At 34.7% G+C, this 26,502-nt stretch overlaps 1 protein-coding gene across 1 annotated transcript in view; it reads left to right on the forward strand.

The window, feature by feature from the left end:
- Positions 1-26,502, forward strand: part of LOC149787234 (kinesin-like protein KIF13A) — a 398,962-nt gene that overhangs the window by 337,731 nt on the left and 34,729 nt on the right. The window contains exons 28-34 of the mRNA XM_089977741.1: positions 2,671-2,801; positions 5,000-5,224; positions 9,414-9,467; positions 11,007-11,159; positions 15,008-15,085; positions 19,091-19,123; positions 22,548-22,602. Coding sequence (XP_089833867.1) covers positions 2,671-2,801; positions 5,000-5,224; positions 9,414-9,467; positions 11,007-11,159; positions 15,008-15,085; positions 19,091-19,123; positions 22,548-22,602 — 729 coding nt within the window. The remainder of the gene's footprint in view (positions 1-2,670; positions 2,802-4,999; positions 5,225-9,413; positions 9,468-11,006; positions 11,160-15,007; positions 15,086-19,090; positions 19,124-22,547; positions 22,603-26,502) is intronic.

The raw sequence follows: 26,502 nt of genomic DNA on the forward strand, positions 1-26,502 counted from the left end.
AGATTATATTCTTATTTGGTAGATTTAAAAAAAAAAAATTAAAACAATATAAGGCTTTGTTTGCACTGTATTTTGTCATCGTGTGTTAATAATTTTCATAATTATCTTTTTAATCCAGGACATGTCAATTTGAGAACATTCTAAAAAATGAAGACTGCTGCATATGAATAGCATAAGAATAAATTTGTCCATCATAGACCTACATATACTTTCATTAGTTTCTGTTTCTAGCAGCTTATATATCACATTTCAAGAAAACAGATAGGTTTCTTAAATTTTAAAACTTGTTGCACATATTCATTATATTTTGATAACTATTTTTAGGTTGCAAACCAGTCAATACTTTTATAAGAAATTGTGCCAGATGTTAAGCAAAACAGGCTTTATCGTTGTGATTTGTGGATGTTACATGACTGAAAAATGATGGAGGAGAGGGAACTATTTATTCTTAAAAACATGTTGGATTGAAAAAAGTTCAAACAAAAGTGCTTGACAAATTTGAAAAGAAGAATACGAGAGATTTAATACAGCAACCTGAGCACATCTTCATGCTCATTGCAGAATTTGTTGACTTGACTTTACTTCCATTTTGTGAAAGACATGTTGTTGTTGTTGTAGTGGGGTTTAATGCCATTTTTCAGCACAAGATAGGCTATACATGGCGGCCAGTATTATTGGTGGAGGGAGAACCCAGGAAAACCTCTGAAGGAACAACTGACCCATGAGAAGCTACTGGCAAGCTTTCCTACATACCCACATGGGCCAAATCCGAGATTCGAACCCATTCAGACAGAGATGAGATGGCAGTGATTCGTAACGGAGAGCACTTTAGACCACTCGGCCACTCGGGGCCCCCAGTTAGACATGTAGACTGATTAAAGTGAGTGTTGTATATAATAATTTGTCAGTATATTTGGAGTTTGTATTCTGATGCCAATCCACATGGAATTTGTCTTTTTGTGGCAAGAATTTTAACCAGCTGTAAATCCAGGTTACTAGCAGAAATGTATATTTTTGATACACTTTCTTGTACTTATACCTGTAGGATCTAGATTACACTTTTTATGCTTTTATATTAGGAAGAATTATGCCTATACCTCTCTAAGGTTGGCATGAATGCACACCTGTAAAGAACCACTCCGGTGGTCTAATGGTTAGAGTATCCACTTTAGATGCAGGAGCTCATGGGTTTGAACCTCATCCTAGTCTTACCAGAGGCTTATAAAAATGGTACTAACAGCTGCCTCGCTAGGTACTTAGCATTAAGAGGTTAGTGTTAGGACTAGTTTTCCTGATTTCATTATAATGCGACTGGGTGGGACATCATGCCACATGTCTACGGCATGATGCCCCAGTGCTAGACATCACTATAAACTGTCACACTGCAGACACTGTAGCAATATGACTGAATTTTTTTTAAAGCTATGTTAAAAATCCAAATCACACACAAACATGTAGAGACATATGCAACATATATCTATAAATAAAGTTATATAGGTCATGTCGGCATTCAACACTGATTATTTCAGTAATGGGTGTCAGATTTTTTAGAATTTGATTCTACATCCCTTTAAATGGCAATTTTTCACTTTTCTTGGATCCTGATACATTCATATTCCTTTGGAAGGTCATCATTCATAGACCCAGAGAAATTCATAGGCAAAATCAATATTAAAGTACATGGACATTCTTGGACAAGATCAACCTAAATGTGTGAATCAAGTACAATCCATACTGAAAATCATGTTCTGTGATGTAACAGTGAAATCTTCCACATGTTGGTAAACATTCCTACTACCCTATATTGTAACGACTAAATACTTTACTTGACCCAGCTGTGTACAAGCCCACCATTGTAAAAGTCCATAGTGATAGACAATTTTTGTCTGGATGATTCTTTTGACAGTTTTGGTACAGATCATTCAGTAATCAGAACTGAAAAGATTTTTGTTAAGTAAAATTAGTATTATATTTTGAAACAACAATTTACTTTTAAGATGAATAGATGCACATACACAGCCTGTATGACTTTTGCTCTTCTAGTTTATTTCTTTCCTCAGCTGATGACACCAGTACCCATACTTCTTAACTGTGGCATATCTAGTTTATTTCTCTCCTCAACTGATGACACAAGTACCCATAATTCTTAACTGTGGCATATCTAGTTTATTTCTCTCCTCAGCTGATGACACCAGTACCCATAATGCTAAACTGTGACACATTTAGTATATTCTATCTTTCAGCTGATGACACCAGTACCCATAATGCTAAACTGTGACACATTTAGTATATTCTATCTTTCTGCTGATGACACCAGTACCCATAATGCTAAACTGTGACACATTTAGTATATTCTATCTTTCAGCTGATGACACCAGTACCCATAATGCTAAAATGTGACACATTTAGTATATTCTATCTTTCTGCTGATGACACCAGTACCCATAATGCTAAACTGTGACACATTTAGTATATTCTATCTTTCAGCTGATGACACCAGTACCCATAATGCTAAAATGTGACACATTTAGTATATTCTATCTTTCTGCTGATGACACCAGTACCCATAATGCTAAACTGTGACACATTTAGTATATTCTATCTTTCAGCTGATGACACCAGTACCCATAATGCTAAACTGTGACACATTTAGTATATTCAATCTTTCAGCTGATGACATGAGTACTCCTAATGCAAAAGAGGGTTTGCAGGCATCAGGAATAAATTCCATCCTTGTTAGGGAGCAGCCTTCCAGCTTTTTATCGCTTCCCATTATCAAAACCTATACTGAAAAAGAAAATGTAAGTAATTGCTACAAGTAATAAATATTCTAATTCAGATGAGCTTGATCCATATTCCTACAGACAAATCTCATCATGGTTGTATTGTAATAGGTATAGAAATTTCAGCTTGATCCATATTCCTACTGGCAAATCTCATCATGGTTGTATTGTAATAGGTATAGAAATTTCAGCTTGATCCATATTCATACTGGCAAATCTCATCATGGTTGTATCATAATAAGTATAGAAATTTCAACTTGATCCTTATTCCTACATGCAGATCTCATCATGGTTGTATTGCAATAGGTATAGAAATTTCAGCTTGATCCATATTCCTAAGGGCAGATCTCATCATGGTTGTATTGCAGTAGGTATAGAAATTTCAGCTTGATTCATATTCCTAAGGGCAGATCTCATCATGGTTGTATTGCAATAGGTATATCAATTTCATCTTGATCCATATTCCTAAGGGCAAATCTCATCATGGTTGTATTGTAATAGGTATAGAAATTTCAGCTTGATCCATATTCGTACAGGCAAATCTCATCATGGTTGTATTGTAATAGGTATAGAAATTTCAGCTTGATCCATATTCGTACAGGCAAATCTCATCATGGTTGTATTGTAATATGTATAGAAATTTTGGCTTGATCCATATTCCTACAGGCAAATCTCATCCTAGTTGTATTGTAATATGTATAGAAAGTTCAGCTTGATCCATATTCCTAAGGGCAAATCTCATCATGGTTGTATTGCAATAGGTATAGAAATTTCAGAGCAATATCCTGCCATTGAAATCAAGGTACATAATTTTATACATATTTCAAGAATTCCAGATTTCAGGTCAGTATAATTATTTATGTTCATTCTGAAAATAAAATAACTTCAGGAGTTGCTTCCCTTTACTTAGTACAGGGTGAGTTGCACAGGCAGGCATTAAATAATGTCTGAAAAAGATGTTCAAGGTTTTCGGACACTTCCTGTACAAAAGGTATACTATAGAGATTTAACATTCACCTGTGGGTTTTCATCTTGGGTTAACATTTGTATTTGATCACTGTTTTGTTTAAATTGGTTTGGTCTTTTATGGCAGAGCAACACAAGTAGGCTAATAAGGGGTGATATAAATGGAATAAAGTACCTTGCCCAAGAATACACCATGTTAGCCAGTGGTAGGATTTGAATGTGCATGAATTTGGTCACAAATCTGCAGTGCTAAACACCAGTCCATCCAGGCCCCATAAGCCATGGTTCTCATGCAGACTGTTTATGAAAATGACCAATTGTGTGTGCTCTAAGAATGAACTTGAAATAACACAATTGACACTAACTTTTTACTTCTAAATATATAAGTATATTATCATAGTGTAGGTGTTACTATTTTCTTGAAATGCATTTAGAAAATATTAAAAGCTACGAGAAAAGTTATAAGCTTGATTTTATTCCTTAAGTTTAGAGTGCAAATGGTCATGCAGAGCTAGCATTCTTCTGAGATATGCGCATGAGGATTAGGCACTTAAAAGATAAGCCATACTAAATGATGTACTCTCCAACCCAAATCAACCATTATTTTTATATGTAAGAAAAATATAAGCCCTCCTAAATGATGTACTCTCCAACCCAAATCAACCATTATTTTTCATATTTAAAAAAAATACAAGCCCTACTAAATGATGTACTCTCCAACCCAAATCAACCATTATTTTTCATATTTTAAAAAAAAAAAGATAATTGTATGCTCTTTACACTTTCCTAAAATGTATGCATTGGTTTCTTTATAACCAGGACTACTTTTAAGGAAACATAAGAGAAATATCAGTAAAATGGTATCTTTGTGCACACAAGCATTAAAAAATACAGAGTTTTTAAAAGTAAAAAAATAAAAAAATAGAAACTTTCCTGTTGTTTTTTTTGTTGTCTTTGCAGTTTGTAACACATTGGAATTGTTTAAGTTGCTTTGTACTGTATTCTCATCCTGGAAATTAATTTATTTACTGCTACACTTATCTCAGTAATTATATTTATTCATTGCTTCACTTTCATCTCTGAAATTTGTTTATTCAGTACTCTAATATCAAATAGTGTACAATTACCTTCATTCCTTCTTTGAAAAGCTAGCATCAGATAATAATCCAAAAAGCCCTTTTGAAGTTTTAATCAATGGTTAATGCTTATTTGTAGGAAAATCATTAATTGCAATTTTTTTTCTGCCATAGGTTTGTGCAGTGGTATCTTGGGATTCTTCAATCCATGATTCAAATTACCTGAATCGATTGACAAGTTCTAACGAACGCGTCTACATGATACTAAAGGCCATCGTTCGACTGAGCCATCCGGCATCTATGGAGCTTGTTCTACGAAAGAGATTATGCATCAACATCTACACCAAACACACCATCACCAGTTTTACTGACAAGCTAAAGCAGAGATTCATAGGCACTGTAAGTGTTCATCCTCTATTTTATAGTTTTCCAGATACCTATCTTTTTTGCCGATATTGCAGTCTGATCTGTCTGGTCTATCAATTCTAAGCAGTAACCTTTGTTATGGATGGGTAGCTTTTGTACTTGACAGGTAGCCTTGGTAATGGACAGGTAGCCTTGATAATGGATTTGCAGCCTTTATAATGGACGGGATTTGTCTATGTTCAGACTGCTGTAGAGTTTGTTATACAAGTGCTGCTAATCAAGACCTTTGGAGTTAACTCTGTTGTTTGTACTGCCTTTTATATTTTTAGGAATTCTTACCTCAAGCATTTAAAAATCAAAGTTCTATGCAACTTATCACAGACCGATTTTTGACAAGAAAATTAGTGCTGTCTCATTTATATTTTGCATATATGGTGTGTTGTCAATTTCTAGTGGTTCTTGCAAGACATTTCTTCCTGAAAGTTACTATGGTGGTCAGATATTTGTCAAATTTAATATAAAAATATTCAGTGAGCTCTAAAATCTGTACCATAAAGGACAGGGTTCCCACACTATCGGGAAAAAGTCCGGAGAAATGAGAACATTTTCCCGACTGTGAAAAGTCCTTCAATTTTGCAAATATTGACAAAAGTTGGGAAAAATCTGGAATTTTCCTCCACAACATGATGGTCGAAACAATTATGTAATTGAGTTGTAACTGAACTAATCATGAGTTAAATTTATCAAGTTCTAACCAGAATATTAGGAGGTTGCAATATGGATCATTTGGGTTCTTGCCATAAATGCTCAGTGGATTAGACTTTATTTATCACAGTCAGCTTGATATTCATTTTTTTTTTAAATAGAAGGTATGAAAACCAGTCTAGCATTACAAGAGTCCAACATGGTGGCGTTAAAGCATAGACACTTAGCAGATGGGCTAGCAAACTTAAACATTGTTTAATCGAGTTATACCGTCATGAAATCAATATGAAAATTATTTATTTTCTCAGAAATTGCGAGAGTATTAAAATCTGTCTTTAATCTGCTGAAAGACGATGAAACTAATGCGGTGATGAAATATGAGCTGGTACTAGTGATTTCGATAGCATGTCGCATGAGCACACAGAATCTCACAAATGTCATTTTCAAATATTGTAGAAAAAAATATTAAATGAAAGTCATGTACTGGTTGCAATAAAAATCCAAAAACGAAAGATCACAAAATTCTCTATATTTATTCTGAGACCAACTTTGGAGTTTTGTTGTATCACGTTGACATGTGCTCTCTCATGTAGGGAGCATACGAAGCAGGGAACCATACTACTCTGCTTGATAAATCAGACTGGCCAAGTTTCTTGTAGTTGTTCTCAAAATAAATATGTTGAGAATTATGTGTTCCTTCTGGCTTTTGCAAATGATATTAGACTTTCATTGAACGTAATTTAAATTTTGTACAACAACATTATAAAGGAGTTTGTTGTTGATATCACATGATTATTGGACTTCCAATGTCATTGTTTGAGATTTGTGAAGTAATGTGTCTATTAACGCAAATGACGAGTACCAGGTCAGGTTTCATGTATGCTGAGTTTCATCTAGTCTGTCAGCGGATTAAAGAGATAACGATTATAATACTTGCCATTTTTGAGAAAATAAATATTTTTCCTATAGATTTCATGCAGGTATTAGTCGATATAACCTAGTTTAAATTTGCTAGGCTCGCTGATAAGCTATCTTATGGTGGCGGCAGATTCCAAATTTTTTATATGTAATTGCTCTGAACCCACACTCCATCCAGAATGTCCCAATGTGAAAAATGGGGATGGAATATTCGGCGGAAACCTGGATTAGAAAATGTTTGAATCTCGGAGCTGAACTTTGGTGCGAAACTATTACACAGTGACATGCAGCTTGAAGCATTGGTTTCAGATCGTAAATGGAATGCAGGAGAAATGGGAAATTGTTGTTGTAACAAGATAACCGGGTGGGATATTTCGGATTAACAACAGAACACGTTTTGACGACACAGATATATGGTTTAATGTGGCGATTTATACGAGTAGTGGATTATGAAGATGTGTGCGTATTTATAATCCAAATATTGGATCTATTTAACAAAAAAACGCACAGTTTCAAAGATGGAAAAAATGTACAAATAAATTTAGGTCAGTAACCCTAAAACACAGGATAAATGATTTCACAAATGATGGAATAATGGAAAGATGAATATAGTTCACTCAAATAGTAAACAATGTAAGCGTTTACACATAGTAAAAAAATGTATTCGCTCAGGTAGCGAAATTATGTCACTAAACAAGAACGGATATACAATCTATCCTTCCAGTCCTGAATAATACACTGGGTCTTACTAACCCAAAATTAGCATACAGCTAAAAATACATGTGTGGAGATGCACTCCGTCACCCGTGCACCATATCCGCTCCACAGCTCCTCCGAATCAATTTCACAACCAATATAGACTCCGGACCCTCCAGACACTTGAAATATTAGACCCTCCGGTCCCCCTGGTCCTTTGACGGCTCTACAGCTGGGTCACCTTAGTCACTCTTGACATTCCGGACGCTAGACATTAGACGCTCCGGCACCTTAAACGCTCCGGACACACGGACGTTTCTACACTCTGACAACACCGGACACCCCGGATATTCCTACCATCAAAACTTAGCCCTACAGCTGGAGTTGTGCGAATCCTTTAAGCAGGCCGCTTGCTGACAAAACCATTAGTATTGTCAAGGTCCTTTACATGTAGTAACGTATTTATACCTTTAGAATTTTCGTTATTCTTTATCAAAGGCACCTTGCACGTGTGGCACAGGACGAATCGTACTCACGATTTCGAAATACATAGACCATATTATAATCACCCTCGGGTATCGTTGTACAGAGAAAAAGAAACGAAACCAGAGTACATGTATTTAATTAACAACATTTACACCATTCCGTGACAGTTGTCCCTTTTATAGTATATTAAGAAACTGTAAGAGCCCTCGTATCAGTACAGATTTGGGAACTGGTTTATTGAACTACAAGAAGACAAGGTGATTTTAACAGAATATTCTGTCCTTGTTTATAAAACAATAAATATTTTTGAAGGTTTTTTGTCAAAATGTAAATCATCCCTTTTGTAAATGTCTTTAAATGATGGAATTTATTAAGTAAATTGTCTTAAGAAGTTTAGGTTGGTTGAAAAATGTTGTTTGAGATATTATTGGCACAGATAATTTCAGTGTTAAACTTTTTTCATAATGAAATAGATTCTAAAACTTTGCATTTATTGTGTTTTTTTCTTACTGTGATAGGAACTGTTTACTTTGTATAACATGCATGTATATTGCTCTAGAATTCTTTGGAATTAAAGGTTTGAAAGGAAAGAAAATAATTTATGGTCTTTATGTTGTTTCCATGTAGCAACATAATGTGGGTCTGCAAAGTTAAGTTAGAATTTGTATTCTGTACATTGAAATGGCTTTAAATGCCAATTTATATAAATATAGTCAAATTTGTTTCGTGGGACTCATTTTGTGGTTTTGTACATGATCATCATTTCTGACGTATGTTTTGGAGAGTCTTGAAAGAGAAACATCTTCAGATTTGGAAAATGCATGTTTTATAATCCAAAATGTTCTTTAATTCCATTCAGTAATGGTCATATGTTAACCTTGAAAAAATGAATTTCATCCTGGAAAAGACCTGGAAATTTTTATTTAGAAAAGCGTGGGAACCATGAAAGGAAAATAAGAAATGAATTATTAATTGACAAGCTGAAAAATTACTTCAGTACTACAGAAAACTTAATCCAATGGACATTTTGATTGAATTCAGTGGTAAAGTTTGATTGTTCAGGTCCTCAAACAAGTTTTGGGGATGATAATAAAACTTAACTACAGTTGCTTGTATCTTTGTTTCTTTTAAATTGGGGTTTTCGTTCAATTGAGATATGAACTTTTACACCCCTGTTGACCTGTGCTATATATAGTTATATGGTGTTTCAACCATTGGAAAAATATTAAGTCCAAACAGTTGCATGGTAAAATTATGAAACCTTACATATAGTGTCTGACATATCAAGCCAGTAAATTGTCATTTGATCTCTTTTGCGGGTTATGGTTTTCGAATCTCGTGTATGTGTGTGTGTGGTTTGATTTTCAGGCTGACATACAAAATTGAGTATTTCTGTTTTTTGTACATTTCATTTCAGGATGTGTTTAGAGCCAGTGGTATCACATATGATGTTGTGTCTAATATTCCAAAGGTAAGTTTAGATTTTGTGATGCAGGTTTTTTCTTGGGTGATAGGGAACAGGGTTGGATCAATCACTTTTATGGATAGTGAAATGGACAAATTTGGGAACAGTTTGTTAATGGGTAAGTTTCTGAAATTGTCAATTTTGTCAGATTTTGAAATACTTTTCACTGGGACATATGCCAGTTAATGTACAGTGAGATTCTTCCAAAATCCCCAAGTTACTACATATATTATCACATAGATTTAGGTGATTTGGTATCCTTAGAACATGGTATCATACAGATTTGTATTCAGATCAATATAAAATATCCAAAGTTTATTGAATACAGGTATTGGTGATTAGAGAGAGAGAGAGAGAGAGAGAGAGATAGAAAATGAATAAGACCATATTTACAAGTTAACTGTTCACATATAAAGATTTGAGTTAGAAAACTGCTATACAAAAGCAGATGTATTTGGGTTCTTACATCACATTGTGAAGTCTCTCAACAAGAAAAATGCCCTCCCCTTCTGGTAACAGAGATCTGCAAAAGTCAATAATCAACTTGTCAGGACCTTTCAAACTTGAAACTATTTCAACCTTGACCCAAATGAACTTTTACCCAGATTTCACTCTAATACAATGAAAATGTACAGAAAGCAATTTCTTCCTGGGTATATTTTGTTTGTGTGGGTATATTTTGTTTGTGGGGGTATTTTTTGTCTGTTTGGGTATATTTTGTTTGTGTGGGTATATTTTGTCTGTGAAAAGTTTTGACACCTTAGAGAATATGATCTTGAACATAATTTTGTTGTCACATTCTTTATTTTCAAACTGACATTAAAAGATACAAATCCTACTGCACATATTTGATGCTTAGAATCTCCTTTCCCACCCACTTGAGGAATAGTACATTGGCCTGAAGGCCACTTGAGGAATAGTACATTGGCCTGCAGGCCACTTGAGGAATAGTACATTGGCCTGAAGGCCACTTGAGGAATAGTACATTGGCCTGAAGACCACTTGAGGAATAAATAGTACATTGGCTTGAAGGTCACATGAGGAATAGTACATCGGCCTGAAGGCCACATGAGGAATAGTACACTGGCCTGAAGTCAGAAACCTTTTCATACAGCAAAAGTGGCTCATATAAAAGGTAGCCAGCTGAAATACTGGAATCAGGAAATGAATGATGTAACAACTGAATTTTTATCAAAACAGGCTAGCATCAAAGAAAAAATTGCATAATATTTTTTTCCAGATAGCATATATAATTGCGTGACACAGGAAAAGAACTCCACATGTGGCCTGTGGAGTGCATGTTTAAGACCCCTGTGAAAAGAAATAGGGAACTCCTAATCTTGATGGAAATTTAATAGGGAAAATTTTTACCTCTGCAATGACATGTGCTGACCCAGGATGAATTTACAGGTTTGTGTGGAATATCAGAAAGAATATTTAGTCTCTGCTGATTGCAGTTTGGTAAGCTAATTATTTTTACTGTTTTGTTAAAACATGGACTGGTTTTGTGTTGGCTAACATGGACTGGTGCTGTAACTTTTTCAGGCCTCAGAAGATCTAGAGAACATGGAGACACTGGCCCAGATGGCTGCCTCATCCAATGAAGTTAATGCTGCTGATGGTGAGACTTACATTGAGAAGTATATCAAGGGTGTGTCCGCAGTGGAGAGTATTCTGACCCTTGATCGGCTACGACAGGTACAGACAATAAAGAAAAATCTCACATTATTACTCTATGACAGGTACTGATGGAATAAAGGTAAATCTCTCATTATTGTTCTATGACGGGTACAGACAAAACAAAGATAAATCTCACATTACTGTTCTACGACAGGTACAGACCGAATGATGTTAAATCTCATTATTATTCTACAGACAATTTAATATAGCCTGACCCAAAATAATGTGATGTAAAGTAATATATTAACATAGCATAAAACAACATGATCTCTATTTCCTAAGTCAGACATGCAGGGGCAGAATCTTTACAGGTCAGAAAGGTAACAGAAACATAAGACGATAAATACACTTGAAGAATATAGTGATGGTCAAAATTATATTGTTTTTTCTACATAAATCCAATTACAAATATTGTTTTCACTACATAAATCCAATTACACATATTGTTTTGACTACATAAATCCAATTACACATATTGTTTTGACTACATAAATCCAATTACACTTATGGCACTGGTTAATTATATATCAGCATTAAGCATTTGAATTTTCTTTTCTTTTACTTGAGCAATTGACCCCTCCAGTGGCCTAAGTGGTTAGGGCATCCACCCTGGATGCAGGAGGTCACAGGTTGAACCCAGTCTGAGTCATAATAAAAGACATGAAAATGGTAATTGCAGATGCCTTGCTTGGCACTCATCATTAAGAGTTTAGTGTTAGGACTGGTCAGCCCAGTGTCAGGATAATGTGTCAGGGTGGGACATGATATTGTATGTGTGCAGCATGATGCCCCAGTGCTAGACATCACTATAAACACCCACACTGCAAACATTGTAGCTGTATGACCTAAATTGTTAAAGCTATGTTAAAAATCCAACACGCACACACACACACACACACTCTTAGACATATAAGCAATTAATCAATAACATTTGATGGCATTAATCTTAACATCAAATGTATTGTTGATTACAGTATACATTTGTCAGAGTTGCTAGCAGTTGTATCTTGTTGATATCTCGATTTGTAAAATGAAGAAAAAATGTTTATGTTTTTTGTAGCAGGCCTTGGTGACCTTTGCTTTAAAATAATAATAATAATGCTTTATTTATAGAGGGTGACTCATTAGTCGGGGACTATTCTCCCTTGAAGCCCTCTTAAGGAGAGTATAACAGTTCATATTATATGAAGATATAAATAACTACTGTTTATTTTAACATGTTTAGTATTAAAATACTAAATCTCACTATCCATTAGAAGCACATACATGCTCATATCTCTTCTTAAATACCCTAATATTTTAAGCAGATTTTATATTTAATGGAAGCTTGTTCAACAGAACTGTACCAGAGTATTGGAAGCTCTTTTTAAATTGCTCTGTTCTTGGTTTTGGTGCTGTTGGTATTGATCTCATCTGGTAGTGTGTCGAACAAGTACTGAAGATAATCTGTTTCTGTTCCATGTAGACATTTATATACAAGAACTGCCTTGTGAAAATCTATCCTGTCATATATTGTGAACCAGTTGAGTTCTGTAAACAATGCTTTTGAGGGATGATCAATAGCTGCATCTAAAATTACACGTGCTCCTCATTTCTGAAGTTTATAAATCATATCAAGCTCAGATTTAGCACAGTTTCCCCATACATTTGAACAATAATCCATTGTTGGAAGAATATATGAATTGTAGTATATATTGCAAGGCAAGTATTTCTTTATTCTGCTGAGTAGGCCAATTTTGGATGACAGTGTTTTACTAAACTTATCAATATGGTCATTCCATAATAAATTATTATCTACAGACATACCTACAAGCTTTTCATGTTTGACATTTTCTAATGGATGATTAAATTATTGCAAGAGATAGTTGAGTTCCCTGACTGGTACAGCTTTTGTGATGTCCCCAAAACCATATATTTTGTTTTACCTTCATTAATTACCATCCTATTTTGTTGTGCCCAGTTTTGGACCCTAATAAGGTCTGAGTTTAATCTCATTTGGATAACTTCAGTATCAGAACTAGACGCATACAAGGTTGCATCATCTGCAAACAAATGGTAGATCACTGATATAGATAAGGAAGAGGAGAGGGCCCAAAACTGAGCCTTGAGGGACTCCTGAATGAATGGTGCGAGTTTAAGAGCTAATATGCCAATGCTTACTTGTTGAGACCTTTGGTTTAGTTATGATCTAAACCAGTTTAAAGAAGGATTGTCGAATCTGTAACAGTTTAACTTTTGCAGCAGAATTTCGTGATCAGCAAGATCAAAGGCTTTCTTGAAGCCAAGGAAAACGATCCCAGTCATATGTTAGTTATTAATTTCCTTCAGCCAATGATCAGCTAATTTGGTAAGTTCTGTTTGGCACGAATGGTACTTTCTAAATCCTGATTGCATTTTATGAAATAGTGAGTATGTTTCAAAAAAAAAAAATTATAGACCTGAATGGCTTCATGGTTTTCAGATAATTTTGACAATACAGATATAATTGATATTGGGCTCTAATTCCCTGTATCCTCTTTTTCTCCTTCCTTAAAGATTGGTGTAACCTTTTCACACTTTATTGTTTCTGGAAAATTACCACTCATTATACTTAAGTTTATGATATGCGTTAATGACTTTGTTATTACTGGTGCAGCAATTTTAAGAATTTGTGGATTAGTACCATCCAGTCCAGAGGATTTATTAATATTCACCTTAATTAGCATATCAAAAGCATCAGCTTCACTAACATAAGCTATTTTAAAATAATTATCAAGAATTTTAGCACTTATAAATGATAGAAGAGCATCAATTTCAGTTGGGTTGTTTGTCGGGTTCTGAATACTGTTGCACATTATTGGTGTAAGTGATATCATGGATAGACATTATGAAAAATGTATTTTTTATTAAATGATTTTACTAAATTACCTTTGTTTTTGTTGTAACTCTTTCTTAAGAAATGAATCCAAGACTTTAAAACATTCTGATACAGATTGTCATGGCAATATTGGTTTTTATGCTTTTATAGTGACATGAGTAACTCAATTTAATATTTGCAACTGTAGCATAGCTTGGTTTGTATACCATACATCTGTGGTATTGCTTGGTTTGTGCAAAGTGCATCTGTGATATAGCTTGGTTTATACTAAGTGGATCTGTGGTATACCTTGGTTTATGCACAGTGCATCTGTGATATAGCTTGGTTTGTACACACTGCATCTGTGGCATAGCTTAGCTTGTACACAGTGCATCTATGGCATAGCTTGGCTTGTACACAGTGCATCTCTGGCATAGCTTGGTTTGTACATAGTGCATCTGTTGCATAGCTTGTTATGTACACAGTGTATCTGTGGCATAGCTTGGCTTGTACACATTGCATCTGTGGTATAGCTTGGTTTGTACACATTGCATCTGTGGTATAGCTTGGTTTGTACACAGTGCATCTGTGGCATAGCTTGGTTTGTGCACTGCATCTGTGACATAGCTTGGTTTGTACATGGTGCATCTGTGGCACAGATTGGTTTGTTCACAGGTGCATCTGTGGCATAGATTGATTTGTACACAGGCATATGTGGCATAACTTGGTTTGTACACACTGCATATGTGGCACTAATCTTTTAATGCTGAGCACCTAGCAAGGCAGCTGTTAGTACCATTTTTACAAATCTTTGATATGACTTAGCCAGGGTTCAAACCTGGAACCTCCCACATCTGAGGCGGATGATATCACCAAAAAGCCACCAGTATGGTCGGTTGGTAATTAAAGCATTACGTTCTGTAGAACCCTTGAACTTTACCTTTTTTCTGCTTGCAAAGCTCGTTCATTTGAAGCAAATTGACAGGATATGCATCTTATGACATGATGTTTGTTTTTTTTTTAATTTCAGGAGGTTGCTGTGAAAGAATTGATGGCCATTCAGGGCAGAAATCTGACCAAAACCACAAGTGTTCCAAATATCAATCAGGTAGCTGCCAGCCCAGACTGTCACCTAGTTGGCTGCTAACATTATACACTGTTTGCCAGCCCACAACTGTAGACCAGTTGCCTGCCCAAAATGTAGACTATTTGCCTATCATTGTATACCATTTGCCTGCCCAAAACTCTAGAATGGTTGCCATCCTAAACTGCTGACTAGTTGACTGCTAACACTGTACACTGTTTGCCTACCAAACTGTTGAAGACTAGTTGCTTGCTAACAATGTATACTTTTGCCAGCCCAAACTGTAGACAAGTTACCTGCTAACTCTACTACACTGTTTGCCAGCCAAGCTGTAGACTAGTTGCTTGCTAACACTGTACACCCTTTGCCATCCCAAACTGTAGAATAGGTGCTTGCTAACACTTTATACTATTTACCAGCCTCAACTTATGAATAGTTACCAGCCCACAATATATACCATTTGCCAGCCCAAAGTGTATACCATTTTCCAGCCCAAAACTGTACAATATTTGCCTGCTAACATTGTATACCATTTGCCAGCCAACACTATAAACTAGCATTGTTAACATTTTTCAAAGGGTTAACAGTAGAACAATACAGTTACTTATTAGGGACTTCATTAATGCTTTAATATTCCTAATGAACTTGGATTTTACAAATTTTTGAATATAATATACTAGAGTTTAAGATCATTTGCATGTATTCTGTGTATTATTTCTTACTTTGATGTTCTTTTATAAAGGTAATGAAGAATATTTCCTCTGAATCCTGTAAATGCAGGTTTCCATCTAGCATGTGTGATTTTGAAAATCCCAATAATATTTAAACTTTCGTGACAGTTTTTTAATCGGAGTGGGCATAATCATACAGAAAAAAAATTGGGCACAGCATCTTCATGAATGGTGCATACATTCTTTCCAGGACATGTAGAAATTACGTTTTGTTCGTGTACAATGTTGCTGTTGGGGACCGCCATTTTAGTTGGTTTAAAAGTAATTGTAACTGAGGAATGCCAAATTGGGTTAAGTAATAGCAGGGTTTCTTTAATAATTGAATATATCTAATTACATTAGCCGGAATGCCATTAGACCTAGTCATTATATTACAAAATTATACTCCTAATTCACCTGACAAGCATTCTTGGTTACCAGTGCTCTTCAAAAACTGAAATGAAAATCAACTGTCGGCAAAGTTTGAAAAACACAGTTGCTAGACTGTGCCTGGATTTAATTGATAAGGAAAAAGTCAGCAGAATAAATATGGTGCATACATTTATAGCGGTTGGACTTGAAGCAGTGTGACAATGAGCTGTGTGATGGTGTGAATATGGGCTGTGTGACATTGAATATGGGCTTTGTGGTGGTAGAAATATGGGCTGTGTGACGGTATGAATGAGGGTTGTGTGATGGCTTGAATATGGACTTTGTGACAGTATAACTATGGACTTTGTGACATTATGAATATGGACTTTGTGACTGAATATGGGCTACAAACTATGAGAGATGTTCTTGGCCTCTAGAAAACACTGTACCAGGAAAAAAATGTACTAGATGTGTTTTGAGGGATTCTTCATTTGAATTGTTCTTTGATGTGACAGCCAAGTTAAAATACTCTGCGCTGTTTCGGAATTTAAGGACAGAGATGAGTGCTTGAATGTATGCTGCAAATACAGCCACATTATGTTATTTTACTGGCAAGTGTGAAAGCATAAAATGAAAAACTTGAAAACATGAGCTAAAGAGAGAGAATGTTGCTTTTTATTATATGCTCATTTTTTCCCCACGTGTCAGAATCGTGCAGTATTACCCGATATTGAATCCGCGTGACAGTACACATATAGCATTCACGTGCATAAAGGAACTACTTTCTATTGTAAACAAACAATGGATGCAGAAGCCAGTACTTTTGATTTGTACACAAATCATGTACACTCGCATAAGAGGCTCTTTATGTTGTGGTTGTTTAAATTTGTTTCTGAATGAACTAAAACGTTTTGTGGACTGCCACATACCAGCTGTTTTGGCACATTCCGCGTTGATACAGTGTTACAGATTTAGGCTAGCCACAGTATATAGCAGACAGAAGATAAGGTCCTTACAAATAAAATACAAGTGACAAGTCATATACTCTCTTCTTTAGCTGGTGATAAGAATGGCAAGCTAAAATATACTGACAGTTTTACATCCTGAATTTCCTCAAAATGTATTTTCTTAATTCTGCAAATCCGAATCACATGAGCCATGTCATAGGTTTTCAATCTGGGTTATACATTTCGAAATTGTGCTGTAATTTCGATGATAAATGCAATTGCATCCTCCTTACTGCACTCAAAATGAAATAAGCATTAAACTCCATAGTATCTTTTTGATAATTGCAGTTGAAAGACTTCATAATTTTCCCACATTATGATTTCAGACATTCAATGACAGAAACAGAAACACATTTGCAGATGTCAGCACACTTCTCTTTAGCTTATTCAGTCTCATGTATTTTATGTGGAATTGTCACATTCAAATCCAGTCCATAATTACGAAATTTCCTAGAATCAAGAAAAATACCCAAATCTGTTCATTCCAGATCAAATGGAAAAGTTGTTGCAATGCACATTCATTCACAATATGACCAGATTTCAATTGTAACTAGACGCGCCATTTTCTTTTGAAAGTTATGTCGAGTGCACGACTAAGTCCAATTTATCTGGGCGGAGTTATGTGCGCAGTAATAATGTTGATTTGTGTAATGATGAATATGCGCTTGTGTATTTAGTTTGGAATGCGGCATACATTCATTCACGTTGTTTCTTGCCAGATCTAGTATGACTATTATGTCAGTAGAACCAACCAGATCAAGTATGACTATTATGTCAGTAGAACCAACCAGATCAAGTATGACTATTATGTCAGTAGAACCAACCAGATCAAGTATGACTATTTTGTCAGTACAACTAGCCAGATCTAGTATGATTCACATCAGTACAACTGGCCAGATAAAATGCAAGTATCATATCAGTACAAGTGGCCAGGTCAAGTATGACTCGTATCAGTACAACTGGCCATTTGAAATTATTAGAATAAATGTCGTATCTGTGCAACAGGTCAGAAAAGAATCTATGTTATACACTCATACCTGGCCAAGTAATATATGAATGCCATACCAGTACAACTTGTCAGGTGAAGAATGGTTCTAAGCATCATATCTGTACAAGTAGTCAGGTCAGATAAGAATCTATGCATTATACACTCATACCTGGCCAGATCAAGTTTGAATCCATCATACCAGTACAACTGACCAGGTCAAGTCTGACATATCAGTACAACTGGCCATTTGAAATTATTAGAATAAATGTCATATCAGTGCAACAGGTCAGAAAAGAATCTATGTTATACACTCATACCTGGCCAAGTAATATATGAATGTCATACCAGTACAACTTGTCAGGTGAAGAATGGTTCTAAGCATCATATCTATACAAGTAGTCAGGTCAGATAAGAATCTGTGCATTATACACTCATACCTGACCAGGTCAAGTTTGAATCTGTCATACCAGTAAAACTGGCCAGTTCAAATATGAATCAGTCTTACTAGTAGTTAGTCATGTGAAATATGACTGTCATACTTGCACAACTGGCCAGGTCAAGTATGAATCAGTCTTACTAGTATTACTAGTCGTGTGAAGTATGACTGTCATACTAGCACATCTGGTCAGGTCAAGTATGAACATGTAATATGTAGATTTTACTAGTACAACTGGCCAGTTCAGGTAAGACTAAATGTCATACCGGTACAACTGGCCAGATCAGGTACAATAAGTGCATACCAGTATAACTGGCCAAATCAGATATCAGTCTATATAAATAAAATATAAGAACTATCAATGACAGAAATATGACTTTAGTTTGGATGATGTAAGAAATTTTTGTTTTATTTCTTGTCAAGAAAGAAGTGATAAAATGAGGAATTGAAAATTTCATAATTTTTTATTGAAAGAGAATCTGTTCATTGTAATGTTTTGCTTTTTTTTCCCCCCAGCATTTCATGTCTCCTCCAAGGTTGGATCAAAAGGTAATTATATTTGACTGGTTCAAAAGGTAATTGTATTTGACTGGATCAAAAGGTAATTATATTTGACTGGCTGAAAGATATTATATTTGACTGGATCAAGAGGTAATTATATTTTACTGGTTGCTCATATAAATGTTTCCTTCATTAAAGTTGTTTAGACAATAAATGGTGCCATTATTATTTAGGTCTATGGTTCGATATCCCAAAAGGTATCCAGGGTTCTTAATCACCATCTTGTGTCATAATAATATGATAGTTTTTGTGTCTTTGATTTCAAGATTCAAGGCAGTAGTAGAGTAAATACAGACCAACCCTCTCTGCCTAAAATTGGTCTTGAAACAGACAGACCCTCTCGGCCTAAAATTGGTCTTGAAACAGACAGACCCTCTCTGGCAAAAACTCTGTCTTAAAAACAGACACACCCTCTGGCAAAAATCTGTCTTAAAACAGACACACCCTCTCCAGAAAAATCTGTCTTAAAACAGACACACCCTCTGGCAAAAATTTGTCTTAAAATAGACATACCCTCTGGCAAAAATCTGTCTTAAAGCAGACAGACCTTCCCTGCCACAAATTAGTCCTAACATCCTTTTAGTAATAGTTTTTAATGAAATCTGTTTTGATTTTTAGATTATTAAAAATATTGTAAGCAATATAGTTTAATTCATAATATATGTAGTGTGATTTGAATTGTTGCGATATCACTGAATTTTGTTATTCAGTATATATGTGTGTGCACTCTGCAAATTGGCAAAATGCATTACCTTGTTTATGAAATAATAGGTCCATGCTTGATGATAAGTCCATTCTTGATGATAGGCCTAAGCTTGAAGTTAAGCCCATGCTTGACAATAAGTCCATGCTTAATGATTAGTCCATGCTTTATGATAAGTCCATGCTAGATGCTTGATGATAAGTCCATGCTTAATGACAAATCCATGCTTGATAAAGACAGATTCTATTTTTCCCCAATTTGCATGAGAGTTGCATTGCTGACGATGTCACCAATAATAAATCCTGCCCTTTTGATAAAATTATAACACCAGCTCCCTAGTCATATACTGAGATAAGTACTGTATTTTATGATCCTGTTTTTATTTTTATGTGGGTAGATGTTTTAACTGGCTATGTTTATGTTAGTGAACATTTTTGAAGCAATTGTATTTCTTTAAAATTTATTAGATTGGACTCAAAAGATGTTGGTTAATAATATTAAACCATACATTCAGTTTTATTATGATCAGGAAAATAAAACTTGTTACGATTATTCTAATGACTTTTTAAAACTCAAATATTAGTGTGATTATTTGCATTTTATTCTAATAATGATGTGTCATATATAGAAGTTCTTCAAGAAAAGAAAAATAATCAGACAAAATGAATAAAAAAAAAAAAAAGAACATACCGTGCAGAATCGGTGTACAGAATTATCTGAAAGCTTGGCTAAAGATATAGTCAGTGCATAAGAATTCATTTTGACGACTTTGTCTTTACTAAGAAACTTGTGTTAAATACCTTGATCCACAGTTACATTCATAAACATAATTTCTGTTTATCAAACGTATTGGAATTAATTTCTACCATATTTGCCAGCCTATAAGTCGATGTGGAGTATAAGTCGAATTCCCTAATTTTGTAAATTTTCTTTGTCCATATATAAGTTGGTATTGTAACTCCTGTTTCACGAATATTAATGGTATCGCAGTATGTTATTTCATATTACCGGCAATCATGAAATTGCATTGCCGATGCTAACATGCCTGTTCCAGTTTGATTAGGAGAGAGAGTGAGTGAGTTAGGACAGTTATAATCTGTATAGTACATTTACCTGACAGTTGTGATTTTACTCCTGTACCAGGCACTGCAATATTCCATTATTAATTGACAGAGCTGAGTAAACAGTCCATGGTTATTTTAATAATGATATCATTGCAACAAGAACCACATGGCTGTGCATACTATGTACATGTTAATTAATGGTCTAAAGCTTTAACCAGATTATTCCAGTTGAAACCAGTCTGAGTACAAGATTCAACAGATGACATACACTCAGTGAGGCTAACAATAGGGAAATGAGGCTATCCATGGGGAAATAAAAAATGTGAAGAAAATTAAGAGAAAGAAAACAAAAGTTACAAATGGAAAATAAATAAAACATTTTTTATTTACTTTAACATGTCTCTGAAATGCTGTATCAAATTTATTGAAATGAACAGTTTTATAAAACATATTTAACATGTCAGTTATAATTGAAAGCACATCAGTGTTATAATTCATTTTATTACCTGTAGTAGAACTGTTCCATATTCTAATTAAGAAAATAATGATTAAGAGTGCACTTCATCATCTCCAATATCTGAAATCTCTCGAATTCTTCAGCTGATATATTCTGCTTTATCAAAGCGGTTCACAATAATTGATTCAAGAACCCTGTCCCGTGCATCCTTAACCCAATGTGCAAACAGGGAATATGTAGTGTGCCGCATATCTCCCATGTTAGCAATGAAAACATTGCCCATGGCTAAATTAATTATTTACATCCAGAAAAGGAAGTGGGTATCATTTCCTGTGGTTCTTAATCAGTGTGATATTAAAAACCAGTAGTGTAATTGTTGCTAATTAATGATAAAGAACAATGGGTTACCGGCAGTGTCAGGGTTTAAACAATCGTGGTAACTGGCTTTGATTGTTGTTGGAAACCAAAAGACTACCTTATCAACTACCGGTGTAATCAAAGAGAGACACTGAAACAATATCTGGTTAAGAATGAATATAGGTGATGTGTTGACATTATAATTTCCTTTAAACTGAAATACGAAACTAAAAATGGATCGTCCATCTATATATCTGATTTTAGTTTAGCTTAAACCGTATTTATTGGAGAAACTTTGCCAAATAGTTACAAACATGATTTGGGTGATTCAGTAGAAGGCATAATCTGCGGTATTTTATAAATAATCATAGAACGCTCTTGTTAATATGGATTACTCCCCTTAGTAGGATCAATTATATCAATGAACAAGCTATGCCGGTAATTGCTCGTGTGTGTCAAACAGTATACTGGAAAATCAAATATCAATAGACTGGCTAAATTGTGATCAGTAAGAATGAAGTATGGTTAAAAAGGACGAATAAAACAAATCTTTTTTTAGGAATAAACTATGCTTTGAATTAGTACATTACACTGTAGAGTATAGACCGTAAATGTGCTCTACCGCCCTGTGATTTTTTTTACAGTTATTTGTTTTCTTTTTTCATGTTTGAGAAATAAGAAAATACACACAGAATGCAAACTAAATAATGACAAAACTTATAAATATAATCGCACTCATATTAGTTTATAACAATTTATTGACATAGTAATTGATTAGCAAGCTACATTAACATTCTATAACTCTCATTGCTTCTTGACATTTTATTACAGATGCGATTTGATAGCATCCAGGATTTATCAGCAGCAGATCGGTCGTTCTCTCCCGGTGAGTCAAGTTTCCGAAAAAGGGCGTACTCTGCTATTGGCCTTGACATAGTCACCATTGCCAAGGAGTTAACTTATAAATGCTCTGCAACTTTAGGTGGGTTGACAATCATTTTCTTTGGCCAACAAATCTACATTGTGGAGCTTTATTTAGCCTTCTGATCCCATTCGCTGATTTTGCTTTTAAGCTTACATCAAGACTGTCACCAAAATTTCATTTGTTAAATTAGTTTCAGCTTAGGACGAATTCTTTGTTATGCTTTTGAATCATTTTAAGGATTTTTTTTGAAGCACTTTCACCTTTGTTACAGTTTTTGGTAAAAATCAGGTAACCGTATCTTTTTTTTATTTCAACTGCATTTTAGTATTACTGATCACAGACCCATAAAGCATATTTTTGGGACAAATGTCTTAGATCATTTATTTGGCATGTTCATTTTTATGCTATGTCAGTTGAAAATGGATTTAATTAAAAAGAAAATATTTTCTTTTGTAAAAAACTAATGTGAGTTACATGTCACTTTGTAACAAAATAAAATGAAATATCACTTAATAGTTCTTGTATAAAACAATAGTCACCCATAGATGCATTTTAGGATTTTATATTACAGTAAAACATGTCTTGAGAGACCACCTGCCTTGAGAGACCAGGTTCTCCATTTACAGATTTTACTGATTATATAGTCTTGTGACCTGTTATGAGAGACCATTATGTTTTGGCAGAAGGGGTGGTCTTTCAAGACAGGTTCCACTATTTTTATTTTCGTTGTTTGAGTAAGCAGAGCAGCCTTGCATATATTTCCAAAAAATGCATTCACTAGGTACTGTTTTTTTTAATGGAACAGCCCATATTGAATAATAAAAAGTTCTTTAGTTTTACAGTACTTTATATAACAAGAAAACTAAATACTTATCTCAGGCTATTCTGACCCACCCAGAAATAGTTTTCTGAGCATTTGTATGCAGTATTTTGTGTGTTTGTATTTATATGTAATGTGTTTGGATGTATTTGTCACCAGTATGTGGACGTATTTGTATGCAATGTGTGGATGTACAGTATTTGTATGCAATGTGGGTGGATGTATTTGTATGCAATGTGTGGATGTACAGTATTTGTATGCAATGTGTGTGGTTGTATTTGTATGCAATGTGGGTGGATGTATTTGTATGCAATGTGTGGATGTACAGTATTTGTATGCAATGTGTGTGGTTGTATTTGTATGCAATGTGGGTGGATGTATTAGTATGCAGTGTGGATGTACAGTATTTGTATGCAATGTGTGTGGTTATATTTGTATGCAATGTGGGTGGATGTATTTGTATGCAACGTGTGGATGTACAGTATTTGTATGCAATGTGTGTGGTTGTATTTGTATGCAATGTGGGTGGATGTATTTGTATGCAATGTGTGGATGTACAGTATTTGTATGCAATGTGGGTGGATGTATTTGTATGCAATGTGGGTGGATGTATTTGTATGCAATGTGGGTGGATGTATTTGTATGCAATGTGTGTGGTTGTATTTATATGCAATGTGTGGATGTATTTGTAAGCAGTGTGTGGATGTATTTGCATGCAATGTGTGTGGATATATTTTTTGTATGCAATGTGTGTGGATGTTTTTGTATGCAATTTGTGTGGTTGTATTTGCACACAATGTGTGTGGTTGTATTTGCATGCAGTGTGTTTTTATATCATACATGCGAACCATTTTGCTTTTGGCAAAATCGTTACATTTTTTTCCCCACCAGGTTACACATTATGCTAGACTGTATATGGATTATGCTTTTTGGTACATTAAAACATAAAACAAACATAAAGCAATAAAAAGTTGTTTATTAATTTTTATTATCTTCTCTTTAATTCCAATGAGAATATCCTTATAAAGGTGATTGCTGCATGAGAATTGCAAAAAAGTACTTTCCTTATTTGCTATTTATAGCAACTGTATATGACCCATTTCCAGGAAAACAGATGAGTTTCTTCAAATGTGAACTCTGCCTTGTATTCATATTATTGATAAGCTAGGGAAGTTGTAAATCAATCTGTACTTTTAAAGAAAAGGCACCAGATGGGATGTGAAATGCTTTACGGCATGAGTTGGTGTTATATGATGGAAAATGTTAGAGCAGATGGATCTTTTCAAACTTCTAAACATGTCATATCAGAAAAAATGACAAATCAACACCGCTTTGCTAACATTAAAAGAAGTATACAAGAGTAATGCAATACGGCAATCTGAGCACCTGACCTAATAGCAGATTTCCATTTTCTGATCATTCAACAGAATTGACACATGTAGAATAGTTAATTAGTGCTGAATATAAATAATGTGTAAGTATATTTTATGCTTGTATTCTGGTTCTAATCCATATGGATTTTGCCCTTTATGACAAATTTTAACAAGCTGCAGAACCAGGTTAGTCGTAACAATGTTTCTTATTCATACATGCTGTAATTCAGGCATGTAATATTCCACCTTTTATGTCCAAATTACACTGTTCTTGCCACTTATAATAGCAGTAATTATGCTTATACCTCAGGGGAGTTGGCATATATGTTGTAATGTGTCTGGATGTATTTGTATGCGATGTGTGTCGATATATTTGCATGAAGTATGTGTGGATGTATTTGTATGCAATGGGTGTGGATGTATTTGTGTGCAATATATGTGGATGTATTTGTATGCAATGTATTTGTATGCAGTGTGTGTGGATATACTTATAGGAAATGTGTGTGGTTGTATTTGTATGAAATGTGTGGTTGTATTTGCATGCACCAGGTTTGTGTGTGTACTTGTATGTAATGTGTGGTTGTGTTTGCACGTAGCAGGTTTGTGTGTGTACATGTATGAAATGTGTGGTTCTTTTTGCATGCACCAGGTTTGTGTGTGTACTTGTATGAAATGTGTGGTTGTGCTTGCATGTAGCAGGTTTGTGTGTGTACTTGTATGAAATGTGTGGTTGTGTTTGCATGTAGCAGGTTTGTGTGTGTACATGTATAAATGTGTGGTTGTATTTGCATGCAGCAGGTTTGTGTATGTACTTGTATAAAATGTGTGTGTATGTATTTATATGCAATGTGTGGTTGTATGTAGTGTGTGTGGTTGTATTTCTATGCATTGTGTGCTGATGTATTTGCATGCAGTGTGTGTGGATGTTATTGTATGCAATGTGTGTGGTTATATTTTTATGCAATTTATATGGTTGTATTTTTATGGGTATGGATGTATGTGTGAATGTATTTGTATGCAATGTGTATGGTTGCATTTGTATGCAGTGTGTGTGGTTGTATTAGTATGCAATATGTGCTGATGTATTGGTATGCAATGTGTGTGGATGTATTTGTATTGCAATATGTGTGGATGTATTTGTATGTAATGTGTGTGGTTGTATTTGTGGGCAATGTCTGGATGTATTTATGTGCAATGTCTGTAGTTGTATTTATATACAATGTGTGTGGTTGTATTTGTGTGCAATGTGGATATTTTTGTGTGCAATGTGTGTGATTCTATTTGTATGGAGCATGTTTGGTTGTATTTGTATTGCAATGTGTGGTTGTGTTTGTATGCAATGTGTGTGAATGTATTTGTATGCATTGTGTGTGGTTTGAATGCAATGTCTGCTTGTATTTATATGCAGTGTGTGTGGATGTATTTGTATGCAGCATATGGTTGCATTTGTATGCAAGCTTTCATTAGTCCTGTCATATGGTTGCTATCTGGTAGGTCACTGTAAATAACATTTTGCCCTTTTGTCATATGACCCTACTCAGAATTTTAAGTAATGTTTCCAGACACTTGGAAACCTTTGCTTAAACAGATTAATGAAATCTTTTGATCTAGTTGGAATATTTTTTTAGTACTCAGTGTCAAGTTCAGTTTATGAAGAGTAGGCTGTTC

Source organism: Sinohyriopsis cumingii, chromosome 12 (assembly GCF_028554795.1).
Source record: "Sinohyriopsis cumingii isolate HCF-2022 chromosome 12, ASM2855479v2, whole genome shotgun sequence".
Classification (NCBI taxonomy): domain Eukaryota; kingdom Metazoa; phylum Mollusca; class Bivalvia; order Unionida; family Unionidae; genus Sinohyriopsis; species Sinohyriopsis cumingii.